Below are 13,129 nucleotides of genomic sequence, written 5' to 3'. Positions count from 1 at the left end.
ATGGGTATCAGAAAATATCAAGGAATGGAATAAATTCTGGCAAGTATATGAAGAAAAGGTAACCTTATGCACTCTTGGTGAGAATGTAGATTGGTGTAGCACTGTGGGAAGCAGTATGGAGGTACCTCAAAAAATTAAAAATGGAATTGCTTTATGACGCAGCAATGCAATTTCTGAGGAAAACAAAAACACTAATTCATTGTAGCATTATTTAAAATAGCTAAGATATGGAATAAATCCAAGTGTATGTTGATAGATGAATAGATAAAGATGCATTATATGTACACAATGGAATATTACTCAGCAATAAAAATGAATGAAATCTTGCCATTTACAACAATACAGATGGGTTTAGGGGGTATTAAGTACAAAGTGAAGTGAGTCAGATGGAGAAAGAAAAATACCTTATGATTTCATTTATGTGGAATCTAATAATAAAAACCAAATTAATAAGTAGAACAAAACAGAAACACACACAGATATACAGAATAAGCCAGTTGTTGCCAAAAGAGAAGGAATTAGGGGGATGGGTAAAAAATAAATAAAAAATGGTTAACTACTCTCCTATGTGCTTGATCCCATTATCTTTATTTTGACCATATAATTTATTGGCCAAAACAAAGACAGTATTGAGAGTAAATGGGGGGTGTTATTAATAAGGAAGCCAGGACTCTAAGCAAAAACAGGACTATTCTTCAAAAACATGAAAAAAAATGGGTTCTTTCAGTATTAATGGTAGTTTGCAGTCATATATTTCTGAATTCTGTTTCAGGGAACTTTATTTTTCATTCAAATAACCAAAGCATAGTGCTACCCCAGTTCTCAACAAGGTTTTTTATGTGGAAGACTTTAGAGATGGGGGTGAGATATTTATAGTTCCTTGCTAATCCTAGGCAAAGCTAATTATACTTGCTCAGAGTGTTTCCTATGGCTCGGTCTCCCATGGTGGCAGAACAATTAAGTCAGGTTGTTGACAACTAGAGAGTAGAAAAGGGTTAGATGATGGCAGCAGCCAGTTATTTAGTAGCTCAGGCAGAAAGACTTCCAACATTTAGATTATTGCACTGGAAGAATAAACCAGGTCTCCACACCAAGTAACCATTTAAGGAGTAGCAACCACATTTACCTTTACCTTCCCCTACTTGCTTGCTTTATTGGATTCCTGCCAAATCTGGACTTCCCATTTCAAATACAGTAGTGCAATTCACTTATTGAAGAAAAACTACCTCCCTGGTCAGCCATAAGGCTGTCCTTCCTGTTACACTGAAGGAAGAGTCAGTTTTATTCTTAGGATACAGAAAAAGCTGAATTGAAAGGAAAAACAGGCATTTTCTTACATTCTGCATTATATATTGGGCATAGAAAAGTACAGCTGGAGTTTAATGAGTGGGCAGTGATAAGCTCAATGAGAAACCTCATTAACTTTAACAACAATTCATAAATATGCCCTAGGAGGACTGAACAATTCTTAGGATAACCTACACTTAGTTGTGGGCCAAAAGAAAAAGTGGAATTATGAGGCATCTCATTATTCTTATTTGGAAGTATGTTTTTTCCTTGAAAAACTGAACTCTGGATGATTCTGAAATTTTCTGTTTAATTTTAGTTTTTATTTTTCCCTGTGATATTGTAAAGATGCGTTATACCATCATAGTTCTTCAACAAGACATGTATCGCATTAATTCATGCTCAAAACCCTTTATTCATTCATTCATGTATATATGTAATTATTAAACATCTTATATGGGTGTTGGAAGTAAAATGATAAATTAGACATTGTGCCCTACCTACATTGACTTCATTGTCAATCCCCACTCCACTGTCTAACCCTCTACCTTTTGGTCAACAGAATGAAGAAAAACCTCTCTATCAAGGAGACAGCAACCTAGGACATGTCTGGAGAAAACCATGGTTATTGTATTTTAGAGAAAGGAATCATATTATGACATTAGGACAGGACAAGACATGAAGTTCATGCTGAAAATACCTGGGTGGATGGAGGAAGTGATCTCAAATCGGAACTGCAGTTGTCCACTTACATGATCTGTTGGAAGCCTGCGGCCGAGCGTGTAGCTGACCACCCTATCCCTAGAAGGAAATAAGCACCATCATGGATTTGATCAATATCTCTTCTTCCAAAGACCATACCATCAATTGAGACAGGCATGTCCAAGGAGGCCCTGCTATTAAGAGGTAATAATCTGCTCAGATACCTCTGAGATGGTCTTAAGGTAAAGATGAGAATGTACATTTGATCATCAACAACAGAAAACATCAAGAAAATCTTTATCAAATATTCCAAAGTAGAAATCAGCAGACTATAATCCATGGACCAAATCTGGCTCACCACCTGTTTTAGTATATCAGTGAGCTTTTTACATTTATAAATGGTTGGAAGAAAAGCAAAAATAAAAATAGAGTGATATTTTTGACACATTAAAATTATATGAAATTTAAATTTCAGTTTCTACCAATGGAAGTTTTATTTGAACATAACTAAACTTATTTGTTTACTTATTGTTTGGTGCTGCTATCATGCTACAATGGCAAAGCTGAGTGTCTGGGACAGAGACCTTATGACCTACAAAGCCTAAAATATTTATTAATGAGTGCTTTTACAAACTTTTTTTGTTGTTGGTCAAGGACAGTTGTCTCTATTATTGGATACTTTATAGAAAATTTGCCAACCTGTGTTCCAAAGAGAAAAAAGATATGAATATCTTTTGCTTGCTTTTTCTGGGCATGCTGACAATTTCCAAATACATCCTTAATAATGAACAGTGTCATCAACAGTTGCATGTCTTGCAGTGTATGTGTATGTGTGTGTGTACATTTATGTGTGTGTGTATATACACATACATATACTACATACATATATAACATATATATAAATGTAATTATTTACCACACACACACACACACACATACACACACACACACACATGCATTTAGAGAGGTTAATATTTAATTACTAAAGACCGAGTGGAGTGTTTCAGAAAGAGCCCTGTTGCAGGGTGCAAGACCTCTGGATTGGTTTCACTGTCCTGTGATTTCTAATTATACCAACTCCAAGGTCCCACATAGACATTCTGAAACCCTGACCTGTGTTCTGGCACTATCCCCCCTGCACATTCAAGGTAATTTCTTAATTAGAAAAAAAGTACAAAAAAAGTATCCAAGTGAAATCAACCTGAAACTTTGCTTTTATAGTTTCATTAGCAATGTAACATCAGCAGAATACACTGTCCCCTACCTTGGCCTAAATAAGAAGAGTAACTTCTTTGGGATATCTACGTACCCAATGATAATAAGAATATATTTCAAAACAGATTGTTACTCAGGTGATTATAAATTCATTCCATGTATTCTTTTGTAACATTCAAATAAAAAGATAAATCACTTGCTGCTATCATTTTAATGTTTTTTCCCCATAGAAAACACCAGTGCTATGAGACAACATATCGCAATGATCCATTGACTTACTATTTTTCATTGATAAACCCTGATTTAGTGTTGGCTTTCCAATGAAGTCCATAAATAAAGCATTGTATGCAGGCAAAATAAAACAAACCATGGTACGTTGTTTATTTAAAAAGTGACTTGGTCAATATTAGTATTGTCTGTCTATTAAGTAGGTCTATTATGACCACAAGAAAGATATCCTGAACCCAAAACTTAATTGAAATCAGGAGGAGCCTAAAAGCAATTAGAAAGCTAGACAAAAATTAAATTTATTATGCTTTGAGTTTGCTTTCTACTTTCTTCTTTCTTTTGCTTTTCTCCTAGTTCATCAACAAATATTTTTTTGAGACCGTGTCAAGTAAAAAGTGCTGCAGTTGATACAAAGCATGTAACGCATAGACCCTACCTTTAAATAGCTTACATCTAGCTGGAGGTATAAGACAGGACCACTATATAATGGTTCAAGGAAGCTGGTGGTATATCTAAAGAGGATTCAGAGAAGGCAGGGGGACAGCCGAAGCCTGGAATGCTATAGGCAAAAAGGTAGAGGAGGCATTAGAAATGCCTGTGTGTGTGCCTGGAGTAGAGAGGAGCAAAATGTCTGAGGGAAGAGAGACAATAATGAAAACCTTTGCAATGCATGGAGGGGAGTAGATGTGGAGATTATATTTGGTGAAGGCAGAGGGAAGTTGTGGTGCGAGGCAGATTTGATTTTCTTATGGGTGAGCCCTGAGGTTCTGCCATGACCCAGACTCATGTGGCCAATGTTTCAGTGTCCATTACCCCAATGCTTTTCTTCTACATTTGGGCACCTACAGAATGGGAAGCACTGCAGAAGTAGTCTCCAGGAGCTGTAGAAAGCAGCAGGCCTGTAAGGAAAAGCTGCTCCCCTCAGGCCCTAGCGTGTGGTGGCCTGTTATTCCATCAGAGCTGGTAAGAGGAAAATGCCTCTAAGATTTGCTTTTGCTTCATCTTAGTCAGAACTGAAGCTCAATCACTCTCTATATTTGCTTATCCTTTTTCATGGATGTCAAGAACACTGTGGAAAAATTATATCTTACTTTGTTCTGGTACGACAGACCTTTTCCCGCCTCAGTTGCCTGCTTCCCCCATTTGGGGATGTGTCTTTCCCCAGTAGGACGTACGAGGCCAGGAGGGTGGGGCAATTGAGTGAAGAAATTAGGAAGCAGCTTTGGTTTATGAAAAATATTCAACATGGAACAGCAGATGAATTCTTTACAGCTGTAGCAAGCAGGGGGAAGGAAGTCCAGTTTAACAGACACTAACTGAATCTCTGATATACACTAGACAGAAATGTGCTCAGTACTGGGTATAAAGAATTCTACCTAGAGCCTCTTTTTGTCTCCAGTCTACTTTCTGGCAGAGGTATTAACAGCTGTCAGAGCAGACAGTGGGGTAGAAGAGAGAAATGAAAAGTGTGGCTAATGATAAACTTGAGAATCAATCACAGGAATCTTTTGAGGAGCCTGTTGCAGGGGAAGGCACTTTGGCATTGAAGAGATGCAGGTGTGGGTTTGAACTCTGGCTGCATTTTTGTAACTCACAAACCTTTTAGGCAATTATTTACCCTATTTAAGTATATGATTTTTTATAGGAAGAAATAGTGGTAGTGCTTCAGTTCCAGCATATGAAGAAGACTAAATGTTAAATAACAACAATCACAAGAAATACCATTACTTTCTGAGTTCCTACCATGTGCCACAAGCTACTTTATATTCATTATGTATATATTTTATTTGGTTGTTTGTTTAATCCTCATATCCATGAATGTAAAGTGTAAAGATTGTGTTTGACATTTGGCTATAGCTACACAGTTCCCCTTAAGTTGAGAGTTAATGGCTTGCCTTTGTGCACACAGTTGAACACGTGCTTAAATGTTTTAATTAACTGTCCTTACTATAACCATTAGTAAGTCCAAAGTCATTCTTAAAATACAAAGAGCTTTAAATTAAGACACTTGGAAATTTTCCATTGATATCATTCTAAGGGTCACATTGTATTGAAGCATACATTTATGGCCAGGGAACTATACCTAGTGTTCTCAAATATACTTGCTATTATCTAAGGAAATACATAAGGGTTTTATTTGCTCTAATTTCACTTTAATGATAAATATGAATGTTAAAAAGTATAAAACAGAGAAGCATATTCTTATATACAACTAAATTATGCAAGCAATATAATTGTTTCTCCATGAGAATTTATGCTTTTTAAAATTTCATGTATATTATCTATCATTTTCTATAAACATTAGCTTTTTCTAAGGTATTCTAGTAACACAAAATTTTACCTTTTATGGAACTGTTGCAAATGATTAAGTCTGACACGTAAGACAAACATACAAATAAAACATTCTTCATAGTAAAACAAATTTTAATTTCTACATGTACAAAAAAAATGAAGGGCATTAAGGCCTTTTTTCAATATTGTGTCTTAGGACTTTTTTTATGCTCTTGCATCAGTAACCAGTGATACACACACAAGGAAAAAAGAAAGGATTTGTTTAATTGAATGTTGTGACTCGAACAACATAATGAGAGAAGCCAAGAAAATTTAACATCATCATTTCTTTTTAGTTTGAGTCTCTTTGAGACTATATTTTTGCATCTTGCAAGCATACTAGCTGAAGCCTAGTGATACTGAGGTTTCAATCACATGTTTACCCTATGGCGTGTCTTTCCAGGAGTCTCTGAACTGGCATTGAAAGCTTTCCCAAGAAGCGCTTGATGATAGGGCGGCTCTTGGCAAACTTGTCCTTCACCTCAATTTCCAGCACATCAGTGGGCAATGACACAAAGCTGAATTGCTGCAATGAAATAATGTCATATGAATTAACTGAGAGTTGTGAGGGCTGACCAATTTCCAGTCTATCTGCTTTGGATAGTTATGGTAAAGCTTCCCTGTGGCTCCAATCCCTGTTTATTCAATAAATGAATAATGTCAACAATGAGGTGCATCCTCAGTGTTTAAAAATATGGTTATTTTCTGAGAATCAAATAATAAAATTAATTCACCTTTAAAAGGAAGAAGCTACCCAGGCCTGACAATGCTTGACTAAAGGTGTTAACATACTTAAAGAAAAAGCACAAAATCACATATAATAAAGAAAATGCACTTTAAATAAATAATTCCTTTTTTTCATGATTACAGTAGCAGAGATTTTTAAAAGACTGATAATACCCCACATTCTTGAGTGTGGGAAAAGACAAGCACTCTCACACTGGATTGATGGGAATGTAAATTGATTCAAACTTTGGAAAGAGAATTGGCAGTATTTATTGGCATTTAAACTGCAAATTCCCTTCAAAGAAGAATTTTACTTCTAGGAATTATCCCTCTGGATTAACTTTCACAGGCATGCAAAATATATTCATAGGGGTATTCATTGGAGCAAAAGACTGGAAAGACCAAACATATCTATCAATAAGGAAGCAGCTAAATGAAGTATGGCAAATCTTTGAATCAGAGAACTCTTGTTGACATTAAAAAGAAACAGGCAAATATGCAACAACATGAAAAGATACTTGAAAAGCTAAGTGAAAAAGCAAGGCATTGAAAAATATAAACAATGAGATTACATTTGTACTCTGCAGGGAAAATACTTGGAGAGGTACACTCTAAACTAAACTCTAGGAAGTGGGCTGGTAGAGGAAGGAACAAAGCAGATATTTTTCATTAAAGTCTAAACTGTTTATTTTAAAACAACATACTATATAAACTGACAGTAACCAGGGGGAGGAGGGAAGGGGATAACAGGGGAAAGAAGAGAAAGGGTCTTCAAGGAACATGTATAAAGGACCCATGGAAAAAGACCATGAGGGGTGGGAGGAGGATTGAATGTGGGAGGTGGGGGTGGGTGGGGAGGGGGAGAGTAATGGAAGGAAAATGGGGACAACTGTAACTGAACAATAAAAAAAGAATAAAAGGATAATAGAATAAAGGCAACAACAATTAAAGTGCAGAATAGGAGAAGGAAGTAAATGTTGACACTACCTAGCTCAGACTATCTGAGATAAGAGAGTCTTAATTAACATTGAACTTTACCTTACCTTAATCAAGAGGTGTGAAAGAGCTGAAAAATATAATTATTTTATTCATATTAATTCCTAACAACATTTTAATTAGCTGATTTCTACTTACAGAGACTAAATATGTTGAACATGCTAATATTAACATTTCTTCTGTACCACTCAGGATGAGCTAGGGCATGCTGCAGTAACAACCAAATTACAAGACTTTCATTCCTTGCTCACATTGTCATTGTGGGCTGGCAGAGGGCTCTAATTATTAGTCACTCAGAGAGCCAGGGTGATGGAGCAGTCACACACCCGCTCTAATTTTGGCAGCAAGAGTGACAAAGGGAAAGAGAATTCAAGAAGGTCTTCTTCCTGTAAATGTTTGCTTCCAAGCCCAATTCCTTATCAGAACTAGACACATAAACAAGCCAACTACAGAGAGAAGGAAAGAGTATGCTACAGTGTGTCTGGGTGATACAGAGCAGAAATATTTTGCAAGCAGCAGTAATGATTTTCACACAGTCCATGTAGCATTTCTAATTTTTATTATAATTAAGTTTTAGTAAACATTTATATAATGCCTAAGAACCAATCGTTCTTGGTATTGACAAAACTAAATTAATCAACATTCTATGCTTGAGGTCAAATCCCCAAAGAAGACCTGTCTTAAGAGAGAAGTCAGCTCCCTGTAACTGTCTTAAGTCCTCAAAATGTCTTTATCTTTGGTCTAGTAATTCCATTGTGAAGGTTATTATAATGCTTTTCTTAACTTAAATGCTCAACAATAAGCTAGGTACACTGTACTATATGCATATGAGTCAATAGTTTATAATTTTAAAAAATTACAACACATCACAACTATACATATGTAATTATAATATCATAAAACATTAAATGATAATAAGAGAAAATGCTTCTTTCACAGTGACAAGAGGAGAAAACGTGTAATTCATGATCACGATAATATAAATAATACAAATGTAAAAAATAGAAAGAATTATAAGTATTTGTCCCACCCCCCTTTGCATCAATCCTTCCTGCTTTCTTCTTCCCTTTATAGCCTCACAGCTAAGCCTTAAGGGCAGGGCAGGTGATGGAGGAAAAAGTCAGCCTTATTCCAAGACTCTTAATTGAGAAAGAACTCATAATGCTTGCTGGAAAAATTTTTATTTTTTATTCATTGTTCTATTCGTAGTAAGTATTCCTCTTTTATTCATAGTAAGAACTATTGTTCCTATTAACTATAGAGCTTCTCTATGCTCACTCCCTGCAACTCCTAGGTCAGTAAACTACAAGCAACGTCAAAATGGTAACCCAATGCAGGGGACCTAGCAAGAACTGCCTACAGTATCAGAATGCTGACCTGTACCAGCTCTTGACAGTCTTCACCAAAAGTCATGTGGCTTCCTGCTTCAACAGTGCTTTAACGGAACCTGGTGCTCAACCCCCATCCCAGCCAGCTGCCCAGATCTATCTTTCTGCCACCTTTTTACAGTGCCCTGCAACCACTCAAAGGCCCCTGCCACCACTCCAGTGCCTCAAAGCTGCCTTTCTTCAGCTGCCCATCATGACGACCACAGCCATCTCACAGGTGCACCAGAACTACCACCAGGACTCTGAGGCTGGCGTCAACTGCCAGGTCAACCTGGGGCTCTACACTTTCTACATCTACCTGTCCATGTCTTACTACTTTGACTGTGATTATGTGGCTTTGAAGGATGCCAAATATTCTCTTCACCAATCTTGTGAGGAGAGGAAACATGCTGAGAAACTGATGCAGCTGCAGAACCAACAAAGTGGCTGAATCTTCTTTCAGGATATTAAGAAACCAGACCATGCTGAGAGAATGGGCTGAATGTAACGGAGTGTGCATTATACTTGGAAAAAAGTGTGACTCATTCACAACTGGACTTGCACAAACTGGCCTCTGAAAAAAGTGACCCTCATTTGCATGACTTCATTGAGACTCTCTACCTGGATGAACAGGTAAAATCCATCAAAGAACTGGGTTACCACGTAACCAACTTGTGCAGGTTGGGGGCTCCTGAATCTGGCTTGGCAGAGTACATATTTGACAAGCACACTCTGGGAGACAGTGAAGAGAGCTATACATTAGGCTGCCTTCCCACAGCCACAGGAGTGACTTCCCTGGTCACCAAAGCAGTACGTGCATGTTGGAGTTACCTTTACCTTTTCTATAACTTTTAACAACCATCCACTTATGTCTTTCATTTGTAACATCCCTTCAAATTAAGTAATTTGGTACAAAAAAAAATGCCTCAAAATGATAATTTTTTAAAAGATTTATTTATTTTTAGAGAGGAAGGGAGGGAAAAAGAGAGGGAGAAAAACTTAAATATTTGGTTGCCTCTCATGCTTCCCCCACTGTGGACCTGTCCTGCAACCCTGGCATTTACCCTGAATGGAAATCAAACCCGTGACTCTTTGCTTCACAAGCTGAAAGATACACACAGACTAAAAAAGAGATAAATTTCCACATGGCTTAAGTCAGTTTGCATTTGTAATTGAAAACATCCTAGCCATGGCAAGTGTGGTTCCGTTAGTTTAAAGGATTGTGGGTTAGGTCACAGTCCCAGTGCATATGATCCCTGTCCAGGCACATATGGGAAGGCAACAAATCCATGCTTCTCTTTTGCATCAATGTTTCTCTCTCTCTCCATTCCCCTCTCCCTTCTTCTCTCTCTAAGAGCAATGAAAAAATGTCCTTAAGGATGAAAAAAAAATTCTGAAATTGACATATTTATTGATACAGAAACCACACACTTCAGATTTTTAACATAGTTCTCTTCCCAAGAAATTAATTATTTTTAGGAAAAGCAATAATCAAATTAAATATATTTTTTTTTCTAAGACAGTTTACTACTACCTATAAAACATTGACATTAAGAATGTACCTGCAAGGAGATCCAAGATAGTGGAGTAAGTGGAAGCTACACTAACTTCCTCCCAAGACTCATCTGGAATTACAACTAAATTATAGAGAAATCATTCTGAATAACCCCATGAACAATATCACAATGTGACTGGCAGGGAGTACAAAGACATGAGAGGACTAGGTCAGTTCCCACAGGCAGCAGCTGAAGTGCCGGAAGGATATTTCAGCGGCTTGGGGGTTCCTATGAGAAGAATGGAGTCTAAACCCCAAGCTTAGATTCCAAGCCTACAGCACCAGAGCCAAAAAGGAACCCAGATAACTTCCAACTATGAAAAGCAGCAGGATTTCTTTCTGCCAAGGAGAGAGTGCTGGAGACTCAGAGAGACTTTTAAAGGTCTAACACACAAAATTTTGTTTGTAGCCACTTACCCTGGGCTCTGGCAAAGAGAGGACAGAGTGGATTATAGATACTTGAGGAAAGTCTGTGGTTAGTGGCTCTTGTGAGAGAACTGAAGGAACAGCCACCAGGATCCTATGCTAAGTCATTCTCCATACTACAGAAACCAACTTTCTCAGGTGGAACACTCCTCTCCAAGTGGCATCACCCTGTTGGGAAGCAAGAGCTCTTCCTGCAGATATTACTCTGCCCCAATTTGTGGGCCTTAAGAGGAGCTGCTCAATAACATCTTGATTAGTTTAACAGCTAAAGCAGAAAATACATAGAAGCAATCAAAATGGGAAGAAAAAGAAACAAAAACAAAGAAAAAGAGAATTCTCCAGAAAAACTAGATGAAATGGAGGCAAGCAATTTATCAATAAAGAGTTTAGAGTAGTGCTTGTAAGGACACCCAACAGCATGAAAAAAGACATAGAAACCATAAAAAAGGACCAATCAGAAATAAAGAATGTACTATCTGAAATAAATAATACAGTGGAAGGAATAAATAGTTGGTTATGTGAAGCAGAGGACCAAATCAGTGATATGGAAGACAAGATGGGAAAAAGAAAAACCCAAACACCCAGGCAGAACAACAAAAAGAAAGAGAATGTTAAAAAATTAGGAGAGCTTAAGAAATATTTTGAAAAACATGAAGCATAACAACATATGCATCATGGGAATAACAGAAGGAGAAGAGAACAAACAAGGGATCAAAAACCTATTGGAAGAAACAATGACCAAAAAGTTCCCTAATCTGGCGAAGGAAAAAGACACACAAGTACAGGAAGCTTGGAGGGTCCCAAACAAGTTGGACCCAAAGATGCCTACACTAAGACGCATCATAATTAAAATGACACGGCTTAAAGACTGGAGGGAATCCTAAAAGCCACAAGAGAAAAGCTGTTGGTTACCTACAATGGAGCACCAATACCACTGGCATCTGATTACTCAACAGGAACATTTCAGGCCAGAAAGGAGTGGCATGAAATAGTCAAGGTGATGAAAAGCAAGGACCTACAACCACAACTACTTTACCCAGGAAGGTTATCATTTAAAATCCAGGAGAAGCAAGGAGCCTTCCAGACAATAAAGAGCTAACGGAGTTTATTAACACCAAACGAGCACTGTAACAAATGTTCAAGGGCTTGTTTTAAGAAGAAGAAGAATGAGAAAAAGAAAAAAAAAAGAAACCAAGAGGAAAACAGCTTAACAATAAAATGGAACTAAATTTATATGTATCAATAATCACCATAACTGTAAATGGCTTAAATGCTCCAACCAAAAGAAACAGGGTAGCTGAATGGATAAAAAAACAAGACCCATGTATATGCCACCTCCAAGAGACCCATCTCAGATTGAAAGATATGCACAGCCTAAAAGCAAAGGGATGGAAAAAGATATTTCATGCAAATAGAAAAGAAAAAAAAAGTGGGGTTTCAATACTTATATCTGACAAAATAAACTTTAAAACCAAGGCTATAGTAAGAGACAAAGAACACTACATAATAATAAAAGGAAAAATCCAACAAGAGCATATAACCCTAGTAAATATTTCAGCACCCAACATAGGAGCACCTAAATATGTTAAGCAAACCTTAATGAACATAAAGGGAGAGATCAGGAGATATACAGTCATAGCCCAGGATATGTATACCTGATTGACCTCAAAGGATACATCTTCCAGGCAGAAAATAACAAGGAGACCATGGTCATAAATGATACATTAGATCAAATGGCTGTATTGCTACCTTGGAATCATTTCACATCAAAGCAGCAGAATACACATATTATTCAATTGCACATGAAATGTTTTCTAGGATAGACCACACGTTAGAACACAAAACAAGTCTTAATAAATTTAAGAAGATTGAAATCATATCAAACATCTTCTCTCACCACAATGCTATGAAACTAGAAATCACATAAGAAGAATATGGAAAAACATGCAAAGCCATGGAAGCTAAATAACATGTTTTTAAACAACGAATGTGTCAACAATGAGATCAAGAAGAAATCAAGATACCTTGAAACAAATGAAAATGTGGACATAAAAATCCAAAATCTGTGACACAAAAGGAAAGCAATGCTAAGGGGGGGAAATTCATAACTTACAACCCTATACCTCCAAAAAAAAAAAAACACAACAAGGATAAGCTTGAATAAACAATCTAACTTCACACTTAAAGAAACTTGTAAAAGTTTCTTTATCTGATATCTTCTTAGGCAAGGGAAACAAGAAAAACAGACAAATGGGACTACATAGAACTAAAAAGTTCTTGTACAGCAGAGTAAATC

The 13,129-nt window shown here is 36.9% G+C and overlaps 1 protein-coding gene and 1 pseudogene across 1 annotated transcript in view; one reads left to right on the top strand and one right to left on the bottom strand.

The window, feature by feature from the left end:
* HECW1 (HECT, C2 and WW domain containing E3 ubiquitin protein ligase 1) overlaps nt 1–13,129 on the bottom strand; it is a 681,615-nt gene that overhangs the window by 296,701 nt on the left and 371,785 nt on the right. The window contains exons 6-7 of the mRNA XM_054564310.1: nt 6,147–6,289; nt 1,988–2,088 (exon numbers count right to left, since the gene is read on the bottom strand). Coding sequence (XP_054420285.1) covers nt 1,988–2,088; nt 6,147–6,289 — 244 coding nt within the window. The remainder of the gene's footprint in view (nt 1–1,987; nt 2,089–6,146; nt 6,290–13,129) is intronic.
* Nucleotides 9,067–9,707, top strand: LOC129062917 (ferritin heavy chain-like; annotated as a pseudogene).

Source organism: Pteronotus mesoamericanus, unplaced genomic scaffold, assembly GCF_021234165.1.
Source record: "Pteronotus mesoamericanus isolate MK-2021 breed Mesoamerican mustached bat unplaced genomic scaffold, CSHL_Meso_final scaffold_85, whole genome shotgun sequence".
Lineage (NCBI taxonomy): Eukaryota > Metazoa > Chordata > Mammalia > Chiroptera > Mormoopidae > Pteronotus > Pteronotus mesoamericanus.
The sequence above is the reverse complement of the archived record's forward strand: the minus strand, read 5'-3'. Positions and strand labels throughout refer to the sequence as shown.